This window comes from Patiria miniata, unplaced genomic scaffold (genome assembly GCF_015706575.1).
Source record: "Patiria miniata isolate m_02_andy unplaced genomic scaffold, ASM1570657v1 HiC_scaffold_29, whole genome shotgun sequence".
NCBI classification, from domain to species: Eukaryota; Metazoa; Echinodermata; class Asteroidea; order Valvatida; family Asterinidae; genus Patiria; species Patiria miniata.
The window spans coordinates 3,183,475-3,210,104 of record NW_024037068.1 but is presented as its reverse complement, the minus strand read 5'-3'; the positions used below and the strand labels follow the sequence as shown (position 1 = coordinate 3,210,104).

General features: G+C 40.2%; 1 protein-coding gene across 1 annotated transcript; it reads right to left on the bottom strand.

Moving 5' to 3' along the window:
* Window positions 1-11,305: 11,305 nt before the first annotated feature.
* Window positions 11,306-26,545, bottom strand: LOC119736312 (helicase POLQ-like). The gene is made up of 19 exons (XM_038210358.1): window positions 26,397-26,545; window positions 24,869-25,511; window positions 24,084-24,370; window positions 23,030-23,745; window positions 22,065-22,243; window positions 21,194-21,394; window positions 20,407-20,577; window positions 19,404-19,511; window positions 18,402-18,547; window positions 17,490-17,741; window positions 16,641-16,782; window positions 16,114-16,218; window positions 15,477-15,696; window positions 15,003-15,163; window positions 14,388-14,486; window positions 13,375-13,554; window positions 12,592-12,705; window positions 12,145-12,279; window positions 11,306-11,749 (listed from the first exon to the last, which is right to left on the bottom strand). The coding sequence occupies exons 2-19, from the start codon at window positions 25,508-25,510 to the stop codon at window positions 11,594-11,596; spliced, it is 4,014 nt and encodes a 1,337-aa protein (XP_038066286.1). The 5' UTR covers window position 25,511; window positions 26,397-26,545; the 3' UTR covers window positions 11,306-11,593.
* Window positions 26,546-26,630: the final 85 nt, after the last annotated feature.

Here is a 26,630-nt window from a genome sequence, read left to right as displayed (position 1 = left end):
ACAGACACTGTCACTGCCACTATCAATGTTAATTAAGAAGCTCGGTGGACGCTTGGGTGATCATTTGCAGCGTCGATGTTGAATGCATTTGAAAAAGGCAAAGAAGGTTTGATTAAAAGCTGTCCAGAATGCTCTCACCCCATTTGTGATGGTCATGAACATGGTATTTAAGGCTTAGTGCCTGTCTCGCCTGATTGTTATTTTAAGATGTCATCATGTGTTAGACATTAAAAAGCATGTTGATGATTTGAAAGGCTACGGACAATTCCTCAAAGCCATGACAATACAGGGTTAAGTTGTGAAATGTTTCAGGATTATTCTCACAATCGTTGTTTTGTCTGTGGGCAAACCTTTATTCTTGCATGCTTCTTGCGGAGTTCATACTACATCCATCTGCACACATTTAGCTGTAACTAAGGGTGATGATTTGAATCAATACATAGGCCATGTTGCTGGGATGTACAGTAGTATCCAATTGAAAACCTGGCATTACTTTTTTAATGAATTGCGCTCATTTGCTGACATTATTGGAACTGCTGTCAAACGTAACCAAGCATTTCTAACATGAAACAGTTTTTTCCCTTCATTATTAAAGAAACAAATATGTCACAAGCAATGCCCTTTGATACCAATAAAGTCCAAGAGACTCAATTTAATAAAGAGGCGGCTGTTCAAATTCAGGATCCTCCAGAAATAGAACTGATGGCTTTTTTTTCTCACTAACAAATCTGGTCAAAGGTTCCTGTAATGGATGGAGTTTGGCAGGTTGAAATTGTGGACGTTATTATAAATGGTTTGATTTGTTCCCGTAAACACTCTTTGCAGTGGTAGTTTATCAATATTCTTACTGGGCAGTTCTAGTTTTGGAAAATGTATTTGTAGGACAGTTTAATAGGACAGTTGTAAACAGTTTTCAGGGAGTTGGGGGTGGACACCAGTTTTAAAATTGTCCTGTGTATTGGGTTTTGTATGAAACTAGACATCGTTTGTAATAAATTATTATAACAAAGTCAGAGAACTGGGCCAAGCAGAACAAACTGAAAAACCAGATGTTGATACCAGATGACAGTATACATGTACCTGATAACATGTAGTTTTGCATAATTACTCTCAACTCTATTTAATTACAGCATTGTACATGTTTGTATCTGGTGAACAGTCCCGCAAGAAAAACAGTCATCTCTCCTGAAAATCTGGCTTTTCCCATCATGAAATCCGATCTGGCCTTCTTTCAGGCTTTGTCGACTAAGTCTGTGTCTGAATTACTTTAGCTAGAGCTGATAGTAAGTGCATTTTGCTATTGAAATGGCCACATCCACTTCCCATTGCTATATGACTTCTGGCCACATCCAAGTAATTTGGATGCGGCAGGAATGCATCAGTGATGTAAATGTTTGTAAAGGAGAACAAACATTCGGAGGCTTGTCGAGGCAAAGTCTTCGGAAATGGAGCAAGCAAATCTCGTTCCTCCCAAATTTGTTTCAACCAGCTTGGTGATGAGTCTGTGAAATCTATGCAGCTGACTTTCAAAGTCGTGCAGCACTGCATGCCTAAGCCGACTAGGACAAGTCTAGGTTTTGCTGCTGATATTTTTGTATTCATGTATAGTTATTATTTTTGTATTAAATGATTTCTTCCTTTTCTGTGCCCTTCCAATCCTATAGTTAATGTCTTGTATTGTGATTAGTTCTTTAGCTTAAATTGTCTCTTGTTAATTTCTTTATGATATTTATTCTTTAGTTCTATTTAAAAAATTGGTTGATTTTTTTTTCTCGTCCTGATGTTTGTCAGTGTAGAGTTCAAGCCTTTTTTCCCCATTTCTTTGTTTAATTTTATTTAATGTGACAGACATTTAGTAGTAGTCTGTCACATTTGTTTTTACTTTGAACTTTATTTAAAGTGATGTATAGGAAATACCAAATAAATGTTCACACCGAAAAGCAGGAAATGTATGTGATATTTCCTCATGTAGCTCTGACAAGACGTAAGTACATTTCCTTGTCCGTGTATCGATTATTTCCTTAAGTACTATTGTAACTGTAAAATGTAAGAGATTACATGTACATGTACACCCCATAAGAAAAGTAGGTCTTGTGTGACAGGAAAAGAAGTCTTCTAAACAAATATTTGTGAGTTCAGTTATTAGCGTTTTCCTTACAGTACTGTCATAACTGAGATTGCTCTTTTATCTGATTACACCCTGCATATTACGGGCAAGGCTTAAAATTATGAATACACAAAACAACGGCCTGCTTATTCTGTAGTGCTAGGGTAAATTGTACTTTCCCTCTCTTGTTTATACAACGTATATAACATTAAAATAACAGTTAAAGGAGTTCAAGCCTTAGGGTTGTTTTCTTGCAGGAAACAATTTGAATGCTTTGGTAAACCATGCCTTAAAATTTCCAGTATTAATACTTATTATGGTTTCTTTCTTTTTAATCGTGTTGATGTAAGAAAAACAACAATGCATTTGCACATTCAATGGAGTGTCATGAAACACTACTGTTTTTCATGATAAGTGCTATAACTAATAAGGATGCTGTACTGTAGCCTCTGCAAATTTGCCTTTCAGAGTCCTTGTTATGAACATGCCTGAAAATTGCAATAAAAGAATAAAATCAAAATGTGAAACAGTGAATTTCCAACTATCAGGTGCTCAACATTTTCCATTCACGTTAAAGGGAATATACAACATTTGCAAACATCGAAAAATAAAACTACCAAGTTTTTACGAAATACCTTCCTAGGATGTTGGTAAATGACAGTCTCAAGCATCTTGTAAAATTATGGCACCTGGTGTGAAGGCATTTTCAAGAAAATGGTATTTTTTGTTCACATTTCCAACGGTGGTCGGCCGACCGGCATTGGAAAAACCTAACTATTTTTCAACTACTGCTCCAAATTTACCATTTTTTTAGTCCAAATTTTGTTTGCTATTGGTTACATGTTCATGAACGGGTGCAGGCCAGCTAGACTGGTTCCCATGCCTTACAATTTTCCATCATCTATAAATTGATCCATTTTATCTTTTGTGGAGTCAGGGAACCAGACTACATGAACATTTTTGTTTGTCTTGGTTTTTCCAACCTTTTCGAACACAAAACTTAAAAAAATGTCAGTGAAACAATATTTGATCAATTATACTAACCCCTCAAATAGTTCATTTCTGAAAATTACAGCAAAAGCCAATGATGTACATTCCCTTTAAGTCTAGGTCTGATAAGACCTCCATCGCCAACAATGCTGTAAGGGCAACTGGGAAAATGCCATGATAATTTGTCCCCTGAAACATGGTAATGACACCTCTGGGGGTGACGATGTAGCAAATTAAATTGGCAAAGCACACAAATCATCACCAAAGTATCATGCAATAAGTATAACTCATAAGTGGTTGTTGTAGCTGATTTTTGCTCAACAAATACATTTTCTGGGCATATATTTTCTGCTTAACAGCTTTATTGAATTAGCCCAGGATCTTAGATTTCCCATGATGAGTGCATTTTTTTCTCTCAAAAAGTGTGTGATTAAAAAAAGGGACGACATTTGCAGTACTGATGTTCATTGTTTTGTTTGCTGTTGTTAATAAGAAGCCTTTATGTGGATGCTTAAAGATAACATTACTGTTACCATGTAAATAATGGATTGAAAGCCTACAGTGGACATGGATGATCTCAACGAGTTTATTTAATGTAAATAGTGATATAATTCATATATTGTTATTTTCCAGTAATAAATTGATGGTGGCCATTTTTGTCCACCGTTGATCAGTTTTCAATAAAGAATTTGAGAATTGAAATGGATTGTTTTTTATTTCCTTGGTTATCAAGTTCCTATGATTTTTTGAACTGGTTTCCATAATTTGAACTGGTACCATCTTATGACTTGTTTCAGTGTGGTACCCGCTGCGATATCTGATTCGAATGTCTGCACTAGTAAGCAGGAGGTTGTGGGTTCAAGTTCGACCAATTTTTTTCTCCATACAATCACCAGATTTTTCATCCAATCACTTGGGGCAACACTGAGTATACAGTGTTTATAAAGTATGTCGGTGAAGGGCAAAGCCCGGATTGAATTCAACAAGAATTGGTAGGAGATGCAGTTGCTAGGGATGGACCCTGCAGCAGTTTGACTTCTGCCTGGAAATGTATCCCGCTTGGGGACCCTGCCTGCAATTCATTAGGATAGATCCTGCCAGGGGTGGATCATGTCTTGGGTTGGATCCTGCCTACAATGGACCATTCCAGGGTGTGGCTCATGCCTTCGGATTGACTCTTCCCAGGGTGTGACAAAAAAGCAAAACTTGACATGGATCCTGCTTGGGTTTGGCACCTAGCTGGGGATGGCTCCTACCTGGTAATGGATCATGCCTGGAGATGGCTTATGCTTTCAGATGGCTTCTTCCTAGGGAATGATAAATAGCTTGTCATGGATCCTGCCTGGGAATTGATTCTGTCTGAGAGTGAATCCTGCCTGGGGTTGGACCCTGCCTGCTGATGGCCCTGGAGGATCCTCCGATCCTTGGGAATGGATCTTGCGTGATATATATGGCTTCTGCCTGGGATGCGTTTCAATTGGAATAGACCCTTTCTGGGGATGGATCCTGCCGTGCCTAGTAGTGATTCCTGCCTTGCATGGATCCTACCTTGGATGAATCCTTCCTGGGGATGGATCGATCGATCCTGCCTAGGGGTGGATCCTGCCTGGGGATGGATCCTGTGTGAAGATGGCTCCTGCCTAATGGACCCTGCCTGAAGATGGATCATCTTGGTGATGAACCTTGCCTGGTAATTTAGCCTGGGATGCGTTATCATTGGGATAGATAAGTGCCTGTGGATGAATCATTCTTGGGATTTTGCCTGTCTATGGATAGGCCATGCCTGAGGTTGAATCCCAATAAGGATTGATGGATCCTACCTGGTATTATTGGGATAGATCCTGCAAGAGGTGGATCATACCTTGCTTTAGACAGTGCCTGGGGTGGAACCTGACCAGGAATGGATCCTGCATGCCTAGGGATGGATCCTACCTGGGGATGGATCCTACCTTGGGGAGGTCCTACCTGGGGACAGATCCTGCCTTGGGATGGATTCTGCCTTGTGATGGACCATGCATGGGAATGGATCCTGCCAGGTGATGGATCCTGTATTAGGAGTGATCCTACCTTGGGATGCATGGACCCTGTGTGAGGATGGGTACTGCCTGGGCCTGCTCTGCCCCGAGATTGTGGGATGGACCATGACTGGAATGGATGCTGCCTGGGGATCGATCCTACCTGGGATGGATCAATCCTGGGGAGTAATCTTGCCTGGGGATGGATCCTGCCTGGGGATCGATGTATCCTGTGTTGGAATTGCTCTTGCCTGACGGACCCTTCTCGGTGATGGACCTAGAGGTGCATTATCAGTTAGATAGACACTGACTACGGATGGTTCATGCCTAGGGATGGGCCCTGCCCGAGGATGGATCCTCATGGGATCGATCAATCCTAGCTGTGATTTCATTTGGATGGGATGGATCCTGCCAGGGGGCGTATCAGATGCCTTGATCTGATACCTGGGAAACCCTGCCTGGGGTGGATCCTGCTGGGCCATGGGTCCTACCTTGAATGGAGTCTTTCTGGGTATAGATCTTGCATTGGAATGATTGGGATAAATTTGTTGGGATGGTCAACCCTAGAGGTACTGATGACACAAACACACATACCTCTAGGGGCGACCAGCGATCATTATTGCTGGTGGTACGCTTGTTTTACGTCATCATCTAAGTACCCGATGGGCAGCCATTACTGCTCTACCATATACTGGTGGCCTCTAGAAGTAGTATGCAATTTTGTTTTTAATTTATAACTGGCCGACAGAACCTCCTTCAGAGGCAGCCTTTTTTTTTCAATCTGCCTCTGCACTTCACTTGGTTGATTTGTTACGATGAGATTAGAACTGACTCAAAAAAAAAGTGACACTGACAATAAACATAATTAAATACAATTGAATTCAATTTAATACTGCGTTCCATCAGATTTTATCAAATGTCAAACATCTACGTAATAAATACAATATAATACAACTGATAAATATCAAATACATGTATTGGCAATAAATTAAGCTATGTAAGCCCATAGAAATATGTAAAAGTACTCTTTGTTGCTTTTGACCGTCAATGCTTTTAAAAGGGCAAAAATGTAATTTGTTGCTTTTAATGCTTGGAATTTCCCTTGTACATTAACCCCATACCACTATATCGATAAAAAAGTCACCTAAATGGGTTCCTTCCTCCTCCATTTCAAATAAGTTCTTGAAATGGAGGAACCAGAACATTAGTTCTTGCCATTGTGCAAAATCACACCTTAGTATCAGCAAACTTCAACATGTTCCTGCACAGCCTTCTGTTGTTAGCACCATCTAGTGTATGCACAGAGTACATGCATAACAATGGTTAGCTTAAAATAATACGAAACTGTACAATCTTAACGGTCAGAGTAGCAAATCCATCAATACAACCTCACATTTGCTTAATTGCACTCTATAAAATGAACATGGAGTTGCACAACAACAGGGTTATTACCGCAAGAAGCCACATACTGAAGATGAAGATTTTTTGTCTATTTACATCTTTAATACCAGCATAATACACTCACAAAAATGTGCATTTTTAACACTTAATACATACATGTCATTTTAATCCCGCGCTCTGTGAGAAAAATATCCCAAAACCTGCTTGGAGAGTATAGATTTTGATTTGATTTTAAATGGGATTTCAAAATTAAAAGAAAAGAGTTGAAAGATATCAAGATGACATGAGCAATATTATTGCATTTGGATATTACTGAAATGCCATAGTATCACATAAAGATATAGAAGTCAAATACATGCACTATATCTTTTTTTGTATCCTTTCCTTGGTTGTGGTTTTAGTATTTTTGTTTGTTTCATACTTATTTGTGCCTTTTGTGTCTGATTGAATCTTGATATTCAAACCAACTCCACACTCTGCGACTGACCAATGTTTTCCCAAGTGGAATAAAAGTTACCAAATTTCCTATTTTTAATAGTGAATAATATCATCACTCAGTACTGCTGAGCATATTTCATTACTTCAGGCCTTTGGTCTTCTGCAACGTTAATTAATGCCTCATTCACCCCCACCCCTTGAAAATAATTTGGATTTCGACACTCCAATCACCTCCTATACAGAATAGAATCTATACATAGAGCCCTATAGAATAATAAATACAACATTATCAGTGCCACAGTTTTGTGTGTTTATACAAGCGTTGAACATCTGTACATACAATAAATAAAATTCTTCGCACGACATCTTCAAGATAATTTCAATAATAATCAGCATTGACAAGAAATAACTGAAATTTGAATGTTGTTTTTACTATCTGCAGGGCTTGGAACCATGCCACTAACCTTGGCCAGATTGTACCGACATTTAATTATTTCACTTTGGGTATAATTGTACCACAAGTAATTAGTTCAAACTGGAAACAAGCTAATTGAACCATATATGTTGACTGAGTGAGGGTGCTTCAAAAAGGCCCATCCGGGGTTAAAACAGAAGGAATGTACTTTAAAGAAGTAAATTCACACAAAGCGTCTAATACTTCAGTTCATAAATAACAGTTTTAAAATATGGATTGTACTCTTTGTGGGTTCAATATTAACATGCACTACTGAGAAAGTGTTTCACCTGGTAGCATGCACTGGAAACAAGTCAAATATCTACATGTGCGTTTTCCTTTTTTGGGGGTTGGTTAACGGTGCTTACTGATGTTCATACAAAAACTTCTGACATTTGTTGGTCCATGTGGGAACATTTGTCCAGTGGGTCATTCTATAAATATAGGGTCCAGAGTGTGACAATGTTCCTGTCCATGCTACCTTTTAACTTTGTGATTTGCCATTGAAGTATACAATTACGAATTACTTCGAATGATTTTCTTGGGTAGGTATAGTGTGCTATTCATACTTACTCTTAACTGTATTAACGAGTGCATCAAAATGATAAAATCACAGATGTCAGATGTAACAGGCACTAGGGAAGAAAGTGGACTCCACTTTTTTTTTTTTAGAATGATCCAAATGACAATGAATGAAGCTTTTGTCTATTTTCGAGTAAACTAGAATTTCAAAATGTACTTTTTACATAATTATGGAGGCAGATAGAGCTTTTACCTTCCAAAAGCCTGACGGTTAGTTGCAAAAAGGGAATGGCCTCATTAACATGCTTTAAGTAGCTTGTGTTGAATGGAACTTCATGAATGCTGTGACAATCAGCCAATATGGGCGATTCACAATAGTGCACCTCCAAGAGTTTGCAACGCGTTGGCCAATCACAATGCGAGAAATCAGTCGAACTTTTCCAAACGCGCACTATTGTGAATCGCCCGTATTAGCCATGAAGTTATAGCCAAGTGTACAGAGTCTGTTACCTTCATTGCTTTCTAGGCCATTTTGTTTCGAATTACACTTGTAAACATTTTTAACCCAAACCAAAGAAATGAAAGTAAAAAGCATCATATCTATTACAATCATTCTACAAATATGTCCTATTGAATCTCCTTTTTGCTGGTACGTTTCTACTATAGGTCCCCCCTAAAAAAAAATGATGCACTGTATAAAACTAAAACCAGTAATACTCTGTAGTTGCCAAGCTAGCTGTTTGTACAACCCAAAAGATATGTTTAAAAAAAACCTGACCACGAATGTTGCACATTGTTCGGTTGGTTGACTGTGGAGTGTTTTCAGTAATTAAACCCTGATTCTACTTCACGTTTCTCCAAAGTCACTTGTACTTTTTCCGTCATTTCAGCGCAACTACGTCATGCATGCGTCTAAAGCATTAATCATCTCTTATTCACACACAATGTCATGTAAAATTGTGGCTTGATACATCATCCTGCTGTCCTGCGTAGCAATGTTTCCAAGCAACTGACCACAGATATGGCACGCTCTCTCAGTCAAGCCTTTTTTTCTTTACGCAAGGATGGTGAACTCATCATGTTTATGATTACCACATGCACTAATCAGCAATATCCGTTCTACACGGCTGGATGTTTCTCAGTTCTATGAAAGGTCCTCACGCAATCATTGGTGGAAAGGATCATTATTAAGAAATGTGTTTACCAAATGTAGCAATTCAGAAAATGAAGCCAAAAATACAAGACCTAAGGCAAGCCTAGCAAGGGAACGTCTCAAAAGTCGGAAAGTTCTCGTTCCGTATGGAACGTTCCTTTCAGAAACACTGGGACAGGCTGTTCCTGAGTTAGCAAGCACGCGCATAGACCAATGTTCCCACGCAGGAACACCTGGCATGCCAGGGCTGTTCCCAGTGGGAACAACGCATGTTCCCAATTGGAACAGGCGATGTTCCCCTGAGGAACGTTCCAAGCATTCCGACTTTTTGAGACGTTCCCTAAAGTTGGTCGCATGCAGAGTGCACAAAAATCTATTTCATTGATTCAGAATGACTATTTACTGTGAGTCCTTTCATGCATCTGGTCTACACAAAGGGCCAGATTTGGCCCATTCATTGGCGTTACAGGGTAATCCTATACAATAGCACTGCCTGGCTCACAACTTTAGGCGTGCCCTTTGGGACCAGCAAAAATTGCCAAAAGTTACAGACGTTGGTTCTGAATTTATATATTTTTTTCAGTTTCAAAATCTGTTGGCAAAGTTCAATCAGGAATCTAAGGTCTACTTGGACTATTTGTTTGAAAAAGAAATGTACCGGTACTATTGCCAATTTGTTCTTTTAAAGATTGTACTTTCCTGGAAATACTGCTTCCATGAACAAAGGACTCTGACAAAAAGTTCTATCAGAAACATATAATCAGCACCATGAACTGGACATTCCCCAAAATTTACCCAGAAAAAAGTACCGATAGATAGAAAAACAGACAGCTTGGTTTGTTATCTCCTAATTCTGCACTAGAATAAATATCGTACCCAGATAACAAAAGTGATTGCTTTGGGATGAGTGTTTGCTGCCACTTCAATGAAGTCTTGATTGCAAACAGTACTTAAGTCACATAATCATTCTTTTGAAATACAATGTATTGATGGTTAAAGTTTTCCAAATTGCCTGTAAGTCGCATTTTGCAAGGGAAACACACGATATGGCCTGTACACGTACGAGGTCCCCCAACAGTGGAGAAACCATTGTGCAGGATATTGTACAGAGCAACTGCCCCGTGATGGATTATCTGGACAATAGCTAGCACAATGCATTCGCCATTAAAGGGGGCCTTCAAGACAGAGTTGACAGCGTACCCGAATTGGTCCATATGGATTCTCCAGATTTTTTTTTTGGGGGGGGGGGGGATATCTCCATCTGGAGTGAACTAATTAAGATAATTGGATTTTGGACTTAAGCACTTCTCCCCTAAATGGCAGGACTTGGTACTTTAATGACCAAAACCCAACCAATCTGAAAGCCATCCTTGTGCAAATGAGCCAACATTGATTTTTCATACTGTTTGCTTGGAGGTAAAGGGTAAGATAAGAAAACAGGCATGCAACTTTTCCTCGGATCAGCTGATTTCCTCTTTTTTTTACTTCCCATGTGTGCCATTGAAAATAGAAAAACACTGTACAAAGTCTTGGAAAGATTTGAATTTCCTCTTTTTTTGTGACTTCCCAGTTGCATGCCTGAGAAAACTAGAGGCAAGCTGGTCACACAACACCTCCAAGTGTTTTCATTGGCCAATCAAGGAGTTAAGTACTTCTTGTGCTAAACACCAGTAGATATTACAATGGTAGCGCATCTGTGAAAAACGTAAGTGCTTTCTGCATGCTCATTCAACTCATTCCACTTATTAACGCCATTAATCATTTCTCATAGTTATGTGATTCAAGTACTTTCTGTACTTGGGTCTTTAATCTATTTCAAGTTTGCCATTTAAATAAAAATATCCATTGAGATAAATATTCAAATAAATATATTACTTATAAACTTTTAGATATTACAATTGATTTTGGCCAATTTTGAATTAACATTTGAGAAAACTAGACACTAAAAGTAGAAATAATGTAACCGTAAAACATTTTTTATATTTATATGAGGTGTTCTGATAAAATGAGACGGAACTGGGCACATTAAGTACATGCTGTTGTGGAGAAAAATGCAAATAGGAATGGGGGGGGTGATTTTTTTTATTTTCAGATTTATTGATATTTGCAATCCTTGATATGTCTACTACATATATTTAAAAGAAATAGTATAGAAAAGGTGGAATAAAATATTTTAAAGAATTAGTAAAAAAATCGTAAAATATAAAAGTGTTTTCAAGAAAAAAACAATTTGTATCTTTCTTGTTCACGACTTCAAACCATTCGAAACTTTAAACGGCCTTTTTTTCTCATTGTTTTACTTTTTTGACATGTTGATAAAAGCGAACTCTCAACAGCCATAACTTGTCAATGGTATGTCCGATTGAAGTGCAATAATCAGTATTGTAAGGAGAATTTGATTTGCTTTCCTAATACCTGCAAACCCTCATTTCGGCTTCTGCCCAGTTCTGTCTCATTTTGCCGCAACGCCTTACACATGAGGTATTTTCTGAACATTTCTGTTGATGTATAGCCTAGGTCCCAGTACCTGTGTCAGCTTTTCTAGCCTGGCTACCGTTTTCTGTATCTCTCGGTTCATCTGTTGTCGCCATCTCATTTTCCACGGCTGGTTTAGTCACCAGTTCTTCAGCTTCTTCCCTCAGGGCCTCTGCTCTCTCTGCAAGCTCCATCTAAACGGAAAGAAATGTTGTGAAAGGTTCTTTCATCACTACGAAGTTTCACCCATGTTCAGGCTATCATTAATGTTGAAGCTAGTTTGGGTGTTCCGTCATGCGTGCACATATCAAGATTTGGTGATTTTGACATTAGGATTCATGTATACACAAGTCTATGGGGCGATAGTATCCAAACTTTTTTCATGAGTGCCCCCTTTTTAATGTCACGCGAATGTCTTTAATTCTACCACCACGAAGAGCGCCACCTTGTCCGATAGTGTCCGCTTGGAAGGGCGCCCCAATAGAAAGATGCTTCCAGCCCCAATTTCAAATTCAAAATTGAAAGGTCTCCTTACTACATTTTTTTCATAGTGGTTTTCAAAAAACAAAAAAAAACGGCAAATATGTACCTTTGCAGCAGCTACGATCTGCTGGGCGACTTTCTTGGGCAGATGTTCCACCTCTTGAACCAGCTGCGTGGGGTCAGCGTGGGCTAAGTGACGAAGGGTCTTATAACCAGCTCGGACCAGTTGCTTAGCTCTACCCTGATAGCAAGAACATGTTTATTCCATCTTTTGTTATTGTATCTGTTGTGGCTTTAAAATATAGGTGTTTTGATTTATGAATTCAATGCTGTATTGGCTGTTCAAAGAGATTGACTCAGGCGGAATTTGAACTGGTGACCCTCAGAACATAGAGTCTTGTTGTCAGGAATAAAAAAGATAAAACTTGTGGTCTCGGCTCATGTACAATTGACGTAATTAGCATTTTCAGTAATCTTGTGCAATGTGACCCATCAACATTCATGTGCAGGGCCAGATTCAATGAAATTAAATATGAACTTTTTTGCCCCTGACCTGTTTGACTCCTGGGACTTCCAGCAATGACACCAGGTCAGCGGTCGCGCAGTATGTCAGGTCGTACACCACCTTGGTGAGTAGCTGTTGGTAGGCCCAGAATTCTGGTAGATCCTAAGACAAAAAAAAAGAAGAAAATACAAAAACCTAGCATATGAGTAACTTAAACTAAAAGGAGGCCCATAAATACAGATTGGCTTGTGATATATCCAAAGGGTGTATTGTATCGATCCCTGCTTAAGCCTACCGAAATCTAAAACCAAAAGTTCAATTCATTTTGACATTAATCGGCAATAATTTTTTTTTTTGGGGGGGGGCAAGGCTTGAACTTCTCGCAAGTGTAAAACTGTCCGATACGGGCGATTCCCAATACAGTACACCACCAAGAGGCTGCCCCGGAGAGTCAATTTTTCAAGTTTATGGTCGACAAAAACATGGCCGACTTGCTGCGATTCAAACAAAATGTCAGTAAAGAACTTGAGGAAATTTTTGATAGATCGGAGCATATAGCATTCTGTCGCCTCCCCCCAAAAAACAATCTTGATTTAAAGAAAAGAAGGAAAGAAGATACTTGAATCATACGCTTATGAGACCTCTGATCAGACAAACTTAAAATTTTTAAGTGTCCTGCGCCTTGTGAATGTGTCTACCGTCTCCCACAATGCACTGCAAAACATAGACTCTCCGTGGCAACCTCTATGTGGCGCACTGTATTAGGAATCGCCTGTAATGTTAGACCATGGTTTTCAATCTCTAGGAAATGCAACAATAGTTTTCACAAACCTCACAGAAGCGCTGGACGCTCGACCCAAAACTGGCAGCAGAGGTGAAAAGATTCTGAACGAATCCTCTGGGGACCTCAAACTTGGCAGCCACGTCCCAGACCCCGGTCTGGTTCAAGATCATCCACAGCATCAGGGTCAGGTAGAACCGACGCACTCGAAAATCCGTTTCTGCACTGGGCTGATGTCATAAAACAAAAAGTCAGTTGAGTTTATTATTCCCAAGGACCAGTTGTCTGCATTTAACTCATTTGCACTTGCACCACAGAGTGCTTGGGCAGTTTCAGGCATTACTGCAAGGGAGAAACAGGCAGGGCAGTTTCAGCTAATGACTTCATGCGTACGCTTGGTTACGCTAGTTGTATGTAAGTGTTACTTTGAACTACAGAGCCGGCCAATGGGCACTACCTGTGATCTACGGTTCTTTTCATGACAGATTCCGTGAGCTGCACTTTGATGTTTTTTCCCGTGTTTTTCCAGCATCACTGGACACAAAATATGGAACAGTTCAGAGGAACAATGTCTGCTAAAAACAGCCCTTAAATTATTCTGTTGCATGAACTTATGACCAATGCAAATTATCTTATATACTTTCAATTCGAACTACTCCATTTCCAACTGCAGAACTTTGTTTGTCTTGATTTTGATCCCCACCTCCACATGTGGTCTATTTTTTCAACTGGTTTGAAAGCTTAAAAAAAAAATAATAAATTTGTGTTTCGCAAATCTTGAAATTTTGGAAAACTTACAATTAATAAAGAAGCCTTGGGTTTGTTTGAATGAAATCTTGTAGCATTATCAACTCGATATGGCAAAAAGACCATGTATGCACAAAAGCATAAAGTCCTTCATGTAAAGGTGCTCTCAGATCTAGGTTTCCTAGAAGAACTAACTGTATGTACATTTAAACAACTGGAAATAAGTCCACATGCGCACCTTGTAGACAAGAATAAAGTGCTGCGTAGGTGCTCTGAACTCGTTTTATTTCAATATTAGACTCATCTCAAGACTTACTTTGTGGGTTTTCCTGCCCGCCACTTTGAAGTTGAGGTACTTGTCTGTAACGCCCACCAGCTCGGCTATTCTCAAATCACCATCACTCAACTTGGAGTACTAGAATGAATTAGAATCAGGGTGAAAAACAAAACAAAAATGTGAGGATTACAATCACTGTCTTAGAAATTGTACAATGTCACTGACTTAAAGGTTTTAGAATGCTTTGTAATATTTTTTTGGGTACAATTGCTTATAAGTTTGGGAATGGTCCTGCTAGGATTAAACTTTCAGGACCCTTTTTGTTTATTTCAGGTCAATGTTGTCAGTAATTAATCTGCAGCAGTTTAATTCATTTTTCAACAATACAATTAAGTAGTGTTTATATTTTACTTTATACAAAATCGGAAAAAAATTACAATTATTTTCCCTGTTCATCTGGCTATGAGATCAATTGTATCCACCAGTTCTACTTTTCAGTTACCCATTGACATATATTGCACACTCCAGGGTGGAAACAATTGTAAAGTGTCTTGCCCAAGGACATGATACCATGATCTCTATCACGGTTCAAACCCACAAATCAATGAACATGAGTTGAACATCGTAACCATTGGACCATTGCGCTCTACGTACCAGCCTGTCGTATACGACCCAGTTTGGGTTGCTATGGGAGACCAGGTCGTAGGGCGTAACCAGGTACAGAAGATGTAGCGAGTTGGCCAGGACCAGTCCTTCGTCGCAAGCCTGCTTCAGGTCATTGTAGATGGAGGCACACAGGTCGATGTCAATGGAACCTGGGCGGTGATAGGATTTGATTTAAAGTATGGCCCGTTTCTCAACTGGAAAACTGAAAACTCTTTAAATTTACGGTTAAAGCCATGTTTGAAACAGGCACTGTAGTCAAAGAAAAGATAAAATTCACCAGAATATTGTTCTTTTGCTTTTACCAATGCAGAGCCAGTAATGACTAAATTTGTATTTGCTAATGTCAGGCCATGTCTGAAACAGGCACTGTTTTGTACGGCTTTATCCACTGTTGCATTTTAATGACAAAAAACGAAGCCATAATAGTTAAGTTCCAAAATTCAGACAGTGCCTTTTACTGACCTTTGAATGCGGCTTGGCCGTGTTTTGTGACTGACAACTCAGACTCGGATGCATCATTTGAAGATACTTCACACCTTTTCTCGTTGATCAGATTCATTTCCAGGAGTTTTCCAAGGCCCTCTTCTGTCAAGGCATTGACGTTGTTTCCTAAGCACATGGCCTGAACGCCAAACAGTGTCCTGTTCATGAAACTAAGGACTGCCTTACGACGTGGCGTGAGCTGTCAAAAGTGAATTGGTGAGAGCACTTTTAGAGCAATCCAAAGATGTAACAGAGAGTGCATTCGAGTCTTAACATTTGTCTGTGAAACAATGTTGAAGTACTCAAAGTACATTTTGGCACAATTTTAAGTCCTTGTAGTATACGTTGTGTACTCATTAAATGTGAATTTTTTCCCATTCCTAATTTCAAAACCAACTTGACTTGGGGCTGGATGTCTTGTGATGGACTTGTGAGGACTTGTGATGGACTTGAATACAATACTATTCATTTTGCAGGAATTGAAAGTGGTTTCTGCGTCAACACAACAATGGGAGCCTTGTTGCTCACTGAGTGGTGACAAGATATCGAACAACAGTAATAATATTGTTGTAAGTGTTTAAATTAATTACCTTGTTTACAAGTATGTATGATTTACCTTGAGTGCAATCAGTGTCAGGATAAGGCTTCTGATGCCTTTGCTGTCGTCGTGTGTCAGACTGCTGTAGCAGGCTTCAATGGGTCGGCTCAGCAATTCTGTAATCTGAATTAATATAATGAATTATGTCATAATATGTTCTGCCAATTTGTGTGTTTCCGGGGAAAAACAGTTGGTTAAGGGGGCGGGGCATTTGTGGTGCATTTAGTTTGTTAATGACATATACATAATAATACGGCAGATAGGTGATGGGATTGTTCATTTGATGATAAAAACATGGAATGTGGCACACAGTCAGAGTGTATAATGAGAAAGATACTTGGCTATTGGGCCATCGCAGATTTGTCCTTTGAAAAAAATATAGGTAGAATAACAAGCAATGGCAGCCATTTTGAACATTTTGAAAATTGCTTGTTATTCTAAGTTTTTCAAAGGAGAATACTGCCCCTTCTGCCAAACCAACCATATGCTTGAAATTGTCTTGGAAAAAAACAAGAGGATAGGATTAAAGAAAAAACACTGTGTACCTCCTTTCTCTCTTTAGGTTTGATGATGAGGATACTCTCCCCTGATGAATCGATGCCTGCCCTGCCTGCTCGGCCAACCATCTGCTTGTATCGGGTGCTAGTAAGCAGATCCTGGGCGATGTAGGGACATCTTAAGATTACCCTGGACACAAAGAGAAGAAATTCCTTGTATTAGTCATCCAATGCGTTGCCAGCAAAGCCTCAGCATATAGGAGAACAAAGATAGCCCTGCATATGTCCTTAGTCATGCCAGACATTTCAATTCAACCTTGTATAACACTAGGAACCAGTTCGTACTGAAGCAAATATGAATGCGAATATGAATTTGTGAAGCCACAGCAAGTATTCGCATAGGAATTTGAACAAGTTGAACAAATTTTGAAAAATGGCATAATTGGCCACAAAGATTGTGTAACATCAAATTCACTTTGAAGTTTGAGCCTGATTAAGTGTAAACAGAGATAGCATGGTTACAGTACACACTGGTACATTTGGTTCACGGAACTTCAAGGGTGTATTGCATGAAGACTCGTCTCATTTTGAATGTGCACAAACCTATAGGGGTACTTGCACGAAACAACGCATTAGTGGTAGCCTTGTTGCGTGAGCAGGGACTTCATTGTGTTATATCTCTGGAAAGTACGTATATTACAAAAGGGATTGTATACGCCGCGCTCTACAATCCTTCAAAATGTCAACAAGGCTATCACGAATGGGCAGAAGCGTGAGTGTCGGGCCCCATTGGCAAATGTCTTCAAGACTCCCTCCCAGTGGTCCCCTCCAACTCTCTTTGTACACTAATTCCATTTTGCACGGAGTCCACAGTCAAAATCATCTTGTCACTATTACCTCTTGGCCGGCAAATTAACCCCAGCAGCCAGCGTGGACGTACACGTCAACAGACACAGCGTGCCCTCTGAGTACGCATCCTCTATCAGCTTACGTTCATCCATGGTCAGTCCGCTGTGGTGGTAGGCCAGGCCGTATGGGATGGTCCGCTTGAGCGTCGGGCAGAGGTGGTTGTCGCATTCCCGTCGCAGGGACAGGAGGAGGACGTGCTTTTCTTTGTGCTTGTGATGCATCAGTTTCTTGGCCTCGTTCCTGCAAAGAGTGCGGCATGTGATCATGTGATAGCAACAAGTTGTCAGGCTGCATAGCACAGAAATTCGGTAACTACAGAAAATATTAACTAAAACAGGTTTTCATCTGATACAGAATACAATTCTTTGCCACTGTATATTGAGTATATGAGGCGTTCTGGCAAAATGAGGCAGAGGTCGAAATGAAGGTTTGAGTGTTTTAGGAAAGAGAATAAAATTTTCCTTACACTACTGTTTGTTGCACTCCGATCCGGGATGCCGTTGACAAGTAATGGCTGTTTAATTAAAGTTCGCATTATCCAACATGTCAAAAAGTAAAATACTGACAAAAAGGTTCGAGTTTAAGTTCGAGTTAAATTGCATTTTACTGTGGGAGCCAGGTTGGCGTAGCGGTACTTTCCTCGCCTTCCACCACTGTAACCCAGGCTCAAATCCTGTCTAGGCCGACATGTATGGCCTAGAATCCTTGGTTGCATTAGACCAGAAATAAATAATAACAATAGCAATAATAAATCTAGCTTTAAAATTGTTATTGAGCCAAAAAAAGAAGAAGAAAAAACAAAAGAACAGACGCCTCAGAGTTTTTACACGGGTAGAAGTGCAAGATCTTAGTACAAATCTAGGCAATCTAACGCTGTATAGTGATGTGTGCCATTCTTACCTGGGCATGTGTTTGCAGATGAATTCGGCCACGTTCTGGCAGCTTTTTTTGGTGGCACAGAAGACGAGACAGGAGTGAACCGGGATGACCTCAAGCGCTAGACCCACCAGATGATCAGGATCGTTCTGGCGCATGGACCGCGTGTACTGTAAACACAGAATATGATGAACAAAGAAATTGACTGGAGCGGGGTTTGAACCTGCGACGTCCGGAACACCGTTCCAGTGCTCTACCAACTGAGCTATCCAGCCCTATGTTGGCAGTTCCCCATTTTGTAAACTGGTTACAAACTATGAGTATGCATATATCAACATTACACAATCGGAAGTAAGGGTTCATGAGTTTGTTTCTGCACTCAATAGGTCCCCTAGTGAACAATAGAGGACAATAGGGTCCCCAATTTGGATTCGTGTACAAAACATATGAGAGGTCTTCCCAAAAAGTTAAAGGAACAAACAAAAGAGGGACAATAGGGGGTCCCCGATTGCAGGCAAATACACACTTGCATGGGTTTGCGTCACGCCCAAGTAGGTCAGTGAAGTTTTTCTCACTAATCATGAGAATGCATCAAACACATAGTGCTTATTATATTACACTGGGAATAGGAAAAACTTGTTATCAACTGACCAATGTTTATATCAACCAATGCAAAACTTAATTAGATACAATCTATGTGTGTACATTGTTGCTTTGATAAAAGTGACTGTGAAATGATGTTACATGTTTCAATTTGATGTTACATGGAAAAAAGAAAGTCCTTTTGACATGGATTTGGGAATAATCTTTCTGAAATATATTCTTGATTAACATCCTTAACAAAGAGAATAAACAGACTCTCAATGACAAAAAGTAGCAAAATGCATAAACCAATTATTCCTTCATCTGCATATTCAAATTCTTAATCATGATTGTAAGAGAGGAAAAGATTAAGTTTGTTTCATTGTTTGGTCTTTCCAGACAGAAAACCTCCAAGCTCTATACTCATGTTCTCAAGTGACTCACAGGGAAAGTAAGTATTCTTGAATGAATGAACCTGTCATCTGGGCAGAGAGCTGATTGGTTGACCTCAAAGATGTTATCCTCAATCTTGATGTACTCCTTCAGCTCCACCTGGACAGAGGAACATAATGATCAATGCAGTGAAACTACATGACAAATCACGTCTTGATTTAAAGGTAGAGTAGATTATTTGCAGCTATCCGAAAAGCAACTTACAAAATTATTGTTGAAAAGCTTACTTGGTGTAAAGATAGTAATGGTAATAAACTCCATGTGAAATTATTCTTTCTGGCATGCTGTCATTTTGAAGAAAACAATAAAAGACGGCCATTTCAAAAATACGTCAAGTGACGCATTTTTGGAAATTTCCATTAGTAGTTGGTTTGTAATTCGGCGAATCCATGAATGCGTGCTATTATTCGTTGGTTCAGTGCGTGACATCGCACAGCTGCAATTGGCTGAATGAGAATGTGTCCCGGATGCTGATTTCGGGCGCAATTCAAATCATGACTCTGCAACATTTGAATTGAAACCGTGATCCTAGATTATTGTTTTCTCAGAATATAAAGCATTCACTGAGCTGAAACTTCATAATTTTAGTTCAGCACCCTTCTTTAGATTTTGAGCCCTTTTGTTGCTTCAAACAAAAAGAATACACAAATGACAAATCTACCCTACCTTTAATTAAGGTTTAGACCAAATTGGACTTGTTGACGTGTTTGACTCATGTGCGAAAGTGCATGGGTTCGAACCCTGCCAGGAACATGGTGTTTGTGCCCTTGGGCAAGACACTTAACTACAATTGCCTCTCTCCACCCAGGAGTATAAATGGGTACCTGTGAGGGTAGAGGACCGATTGAGCGCTGATATCGGCTGCCGCGTGGTCCCACGGCCTGATGAACGGGGTAATAATTGTAAAGCGCTTTGAGATCGTTGATACGATGGAAAGCGCTGTATAAGCACAATTATTATTATTTATTATTTGTTCAACTTGTGAGGGACTTACAGGCCTGAAGTCGCTGCAGTAGACCTCGGCCCTCATGAACTCACACAGGTCCTGGATGTTACTCAGCGTTGCACTCATCCCAACGATGTGAGCAGAGTTGAGGTAGAGGAGTTTGGCGATGCAGGCCTCTAGGCTGGCCCCGCGCCGCCCTCCATCTCCTAACATGTGAAGCTGTGAAATTGTTAAAACACTGCATCAATATCTCAATCAGATTTGCCAGTGTGTCACTATCTAAATATTCTGCATGCCCAAAGACAAGCACTGCATTCTGTGTGTAAGCATTCATCAGAATAGGCTTGGGTGGTTAGGAAATAAAGTTATGCATCAGGTCAGGTTGACCAGGCAAAACCAACCCAAAACATTTTAGATATAACTGAATCCGAACCGAAACTGACGGGAATTTTCAAACTATTTCATGTTTTTCTTCAGTTATTTAAGGTTTTTCAAAAGATGGCTTAACCAAACGGACCTGACCCGAAAATTGCAAACACAAAACCGAAACCGACCTGATCCAACTAAAATGATGGAAAAACAGACCCGACCCGAACTGAACTCTGATTTGGGTTGTTTTTTTTGTTACCTTACAATACCAAATGATGTTTGCTAAAATACCAAAACTTACAAAGACAAACTCGGTATGGAATTCCAAAACTGCAAAATTCCCTCGAAAATGTGGTCAGATGTGCGCAATTTAACCATTTTAAAAGACCAAAAAAAACCCCCCAAAAACGGAAACTATTCAGTAAGATCTGCAATATATAGCATTGAGAGCCTAAATATGACTCACCTCATCCACGACGACTAGTCCCAGACTCTCGACCCTACCCTCCAGTATCAGACTGTTGACCAGACTATGTGCCTTTTCAATCGTTGCGATGTACAGCGTCTTCTTCTTACGGTGTTTGCGCGGTGGAATGGCACCTTTACTTCCTGCATATTCCTCCACTAGGAACCCAAGCTCAACAGCGAATATTGACAGCGAAGCAACCTACATTGACAAGATTTGAAGTACATCTTCAAAGTTTTTGCCAATTTGGGTCCCAAACAGGATGCAGATCTTGCGTTACATTAATTTGAGAAATATGAGGGGCAGAAATGTAATCACGTCAAATGAAGTCACATCAAAAGTCAGCTCACAAGTAAAAGGGATGAACAATGAAAAAAAAAAGGACACCACTCAAATTCCAAAGAACAATGTTCAAATCAACCCTGTTGAAGTTTCAGCTCAGTATAAATTACACATTTTCGAGAAAACAGTGAAAAACCATGATTTTGTCAGGCACTCTTTAATTTCCCAAAAATCAGTCAATTGACTGTTCGTTGGAAATCACCTATATTTGTTGATTTCTTCTGAATGACAGCAAACCAGACGGAATAATTTCACGATGTGTTTAGTACCAGTACGATGCTTAATCTAAGTAAGCGTTTTGATAATAATTGGGTAGGTTACTTTTTGGAAAGATGCAAATGATCCTATGTGCCTTTTAACACATCTGAGCGATGCAGTAGAGGAGTACGTACATGCTACACATGACTCAGTCTGAAAGCACCCACGAGCAAGGGACTCATAACAGATCGTGTTCAGTGAGGAACCACTTGCCGTGGATTATTGATAGCTAGGGGTACAGATGAATGAACAAAGTCTCAATGCATCGCACCTTCTCCTGTACAATGGAGACAAATGGCAGTATGAGCAGGCAATCCTTCTTGTTGCATAGCAACTGCCTCATGATGAGTATCTCGGCAACCAGGGTCTTGCCTCCGCTGGTAGGCAGGGAGTAGATGAGGTTGCGACCCTCCTGGATTGCCGGAAGAGTCAGGCAAGAATGCTGCCAATCTAAACAAAACGAGAAGGAAATTCAATTTTTATAGATGAATATTGCCCAGACACAAGGCCTAAGCCCTTTTAAATTGCGTTCCCTGTGCTACTTTCGAGTTTCATCCCGAAAAATAGATTCCTTCTCTAAATTGCTATTTTTCTAGCAATTAACAAGTTATTCACTTTTGAATGAGACATCGACTGAAGAAAAGTCGGCCCATGTACAGTTATCGAATTATACTTCACAATTTCAAATTATTGGCTGCCAGACTATAATTACATTCCTGCAGGGTAGGCTGGTTCCTGCCCCAAAATCAGTATCAGACCGGGAGTCAGTCTGCTCGCAAAGAAGATCTGTTTTTACCCAAAACAAAAAACCCTTATTTTAAGGGTTGAAAAACCCGAATTTGGGGAGTCGGGTTGGCGTAGGGAGTCAGGTTGGCGTAGCGGCACTTTCCTCGCCTTCCACCGCTGTGACCCGGGTTCGAATCCCGCCTGGGCAAATATGTTGATTGGGTTTTCAGTCTGGGCTTTTCATCCCCCTTAAAACTGTACTTTCTATTCATTGTCTTCTCTCCACAGGTTTCTTCAGGTTTGCGAGCTACAGTGCCTAGGGCGCTTTTGAGGAATCCTTGGTTTCATTACCAAATATGATTAATAATAATAATAATATCAGAAAAAAAGTTGATTTGATTCCTCAAGATTTGACTGATGTTTATTTTCCCCGACAAGTATGCTAGCTTTCTGAGACTAGCTAGCATAATTCAATTATTCAATAACCAACATATCTTGCCAAAATCTCACCATACAGTTTATCTATTCCCCTATGAGTCTTGAGCAGCTCTGCCACTTTACTGGGTAGACCGTAAAAAGGCCCAATGTCGTTGTCTTTGATTGCAGCAGATTCTCCGAGCATTTCCGTCAAGGCCTCTTGCACTTTGGCCTGACGTAACTCCGAGTGGCGCGTTTGCTGCGGCGTGGCCACTCGCGCGTTGTTCTGTAGTCTCTGACGCAGCCTGCTCGCGGATGAAACAACCTTGGGGGTTGTCAGTTCACAGCGAGGTATATCGGTTGAGGTTTTGAGTTCAACATCCCTGGAAATGTGTTGCTGATTGGTCGACGTCACTGGATTCTGATCACTGGATGACTTCTCAATTTTGGACGACTGTGGTTGAGAAATCAGAGATTTCTTCTCTGCAGTCTCGATTTGAGAGTCTGATCTCGACTTTGGAAGACTTTCTGAATTCTGACCTGGCATATTTCTGGTCCTGTCATCCAATTGGCTGAACCACTGCTCTTGTTTAGGAGTCACGGAATTTGGTTCTGTTGGTTTGGTCTCATCTCTAAGCGGAACCTGTTGCCCATACCCACAACCGTTCGTCAGCACTCGATTACTTGTGACACTGCATTTTCTAGAGCTTGTTTCTTGTGAGATTCCCTGATGAGCTTGAGACCGCGGCGATAATTTTCCCTCGTTTGTCGGGCAATCGCCAATTTTTGCTTGGGAGGATGAGTCAAACCTGTGTAAGGTGCCAAAAAAACCAAATAAGATATTAATAGTTTGTGACACATTTTGTTGATAATTGATAATGTAACCTTTGATGAACATTGCGGATAAAATAATAAAGTGGACGTTGTAACATTTGGAGTACAGCAAACACCTCATAACTTGGTGCTGAAATTTTGTTCTAACTTCAGAACAAGACGTGTTGTTTAATTTTGTTGGTACCCGCTGTGCTTTTGCATGCATACGGTGAATCGTTTTATCCAGGAAGCAAACTCGTCAAATCTTGATTTTGCGCACACACAGCTGAAATACCGAACTAGCTTATTAAAGAAACATCATGGTACTACAAACCATTTCCCCTTGTATAGCACACTGTGGTCGTTGCCAGACAAACTCGCTTTGGTGACTTCAACAACTTTCGGTTTCTGGGACTCTGCGATGATCTGTTCCACGTCGAGTTTGTCGTAGAACGAATCTTCGCCGTCCCAATCCCCGAACGAGTTGTTTTGTGAGTTGCCTGTGGCATGTTGCGTCGCATGCAGCTTCACGGACGAGATTCGCTTGTGATTTCTGTGGCTGGAGGCTTGCGGGGTCGGTGGTAGTGGACTGGAACTGAGTGACGCGTCCCCTTTCTCCTCCTGGAAAATCAAATGAAAGGACAGATTATCACATCAGAATGACTTGAGTCAAGTCATTCTTGGGCAGTGACTCAAGTCAAGTCCAGTCATTAGGATTACAAGGTCGAGTTGAGTCACACTAAGTTCCATTCTTGCTCGAGTCAATTAGTGTCACTGACACTTTTGCACTAACTCAAGTATCAGAAACTGAGACTGTGTGAAGTTTCACTGTTAAAAAGTAAAATTGGTTCAGGGATAATTTCAGTAACGATAGTATGAGGTAGGAACAAATGGTTAATCAAATATTTGCATGCGCCTAATTGCTGCTACTTGATAACCCTACTTGATATGAAATTGAAGCTTGTTATTTGCATTGATGAGCCTTTGACTCTGGTCAAGTCAATTTACCAATATAACAGTTTTTTTTGGGCAGCAAGACCTGAAAAGTCAAATTTTCCTTGAAGGAGCAATATTTTGATCACAAGGAATACGAATAGATTAGACACAACAACCACATACATGTACCTCCTCTAACGAATTGGAGATGTGACTGCCTGTGTGTTTTGCCGACCGTGAGTTTTGAGAGTCAAGTTCAGCGACCAATCTCCAGTCTTCCTCATCATTGTCACCATCTGGCCACACCAAGGGACTGCTTAGCCCCTGGATGCTCCTTGGCGCTCCCCCATGACTAACGCAACCCTCACTGGCAAGCTTGGTGTCTTCCTGATTGTCACGGTGCGTGCTTTGAGATTTAAACAAAGGCCTCTTATGCTGGATGGATCCAATTTCTTCACGACAGCTTAACTTTGTAGGCGTCTTAGCAATGTTAAAATTATAAATTGTACTTGTTGCACCGGGCTGATTAGTTCTGCTTTTCCCCTCCAACTGATCAGACAGAAACACCCCCTCAACACGCAATGGTTGTTTCTCTGCTGACAGTGTGCTGCATAATGAATCAGTTGGATTGTGGACTGTACCACTATTGCACAAGGTGTACGTTTGACAGGATTTTTGGGAGTTTTCTCTTTCTGCGCTCTTGGGTTTCTTTGTGGCAGTTGTTATACTTCTTGCACTGGTGTTGGTCAGGCTTCGCTTTCTGGTTGCTACTCTCCGCTGCGGTCCGGCAGTTGGTTTGTCAACACTGGACATTGTAATCTGCATCCTGTAATGTAATAAAAGTCAAATTAATTACACAATCAAAAGTTTCAAAACTGCGGCATTAGTTACTTTTAGAACTGCTCTTTTCTTTTTTTTCAGAAGTTCGACTAATGGGCATGCATGCATCAACCAAATGGTTCTCAGACTTTACTTCCCCAAACTGAGATCCAGGAATCACAACGAAAACTTAAGTCTGGCCTTCAACAGCTGCTTTGATGAGTTCAATACGTCATAAGAATGGGTTTTCATTCCCTTTAAGAGACATTGGGTAACAAATTTGACGTGAAAGTGATGAAAGCATATGAAATTAAGGGCCTTATTAATAGTGATATCAAATTTAACTTTTATTCACTCACTTCAACTTTGTTATAGGTCTATCGTTAAATTGTCGAGTGCAATCTGGACGCTTTCGCAAGTTTATTGTCCTCCCTCTTCATATTTCTATGAATGGATCTCAATGAAAGGGAAATGAGCTCAGGAGGGAGTACAATAATCTTGTGCAAGATTCCAAATTGCACTCGACAAAAACACGGTTTTTACAAATACATTTGACTAGACCTGTGTACTGGGAAACATGGCGTGTAAACACGCCACGTTCACAGGTCTCTCATTTGACTTGTTTACAAAAACGATAAAAAAAGTAAGCATCAAGCCTCAAGGACTAACATCAATGACAACGTCAATCTGGATCTGGATCAATACTGCAAGCAAACTCCATGGGATGAGTTGCAATGCAGGTGAATTTTGTTTAGGGTAAAACTTTGATTGCCACCCCCCCCCCCCCCCCGAAAAAAAAACACCAAAACAAATGATTTTATATAATAGCTAGGGCCAATCAACATGATCAAATGCACACGCATGAGACAATTATGGACGACAAACAACTCACAACTCTGAAATACAGCCAGCTCAGCAAAACAGTCGATCAAACAAATTGAAAACATCCCAAAAACCTGCAAGATGGACAATCTGACACTGAACCTAGGGCCTATTTAAATTTTGTGCACAAAATTAATGTGTAGCAGATGGTGTCTCTGGGTTTCAGACACGATTCCCTATAGATTGTAAAGGCAAGTTAGTATGGCGCCCAGTTGTAATCGGATTAAGTATGGTTCCCTACTCA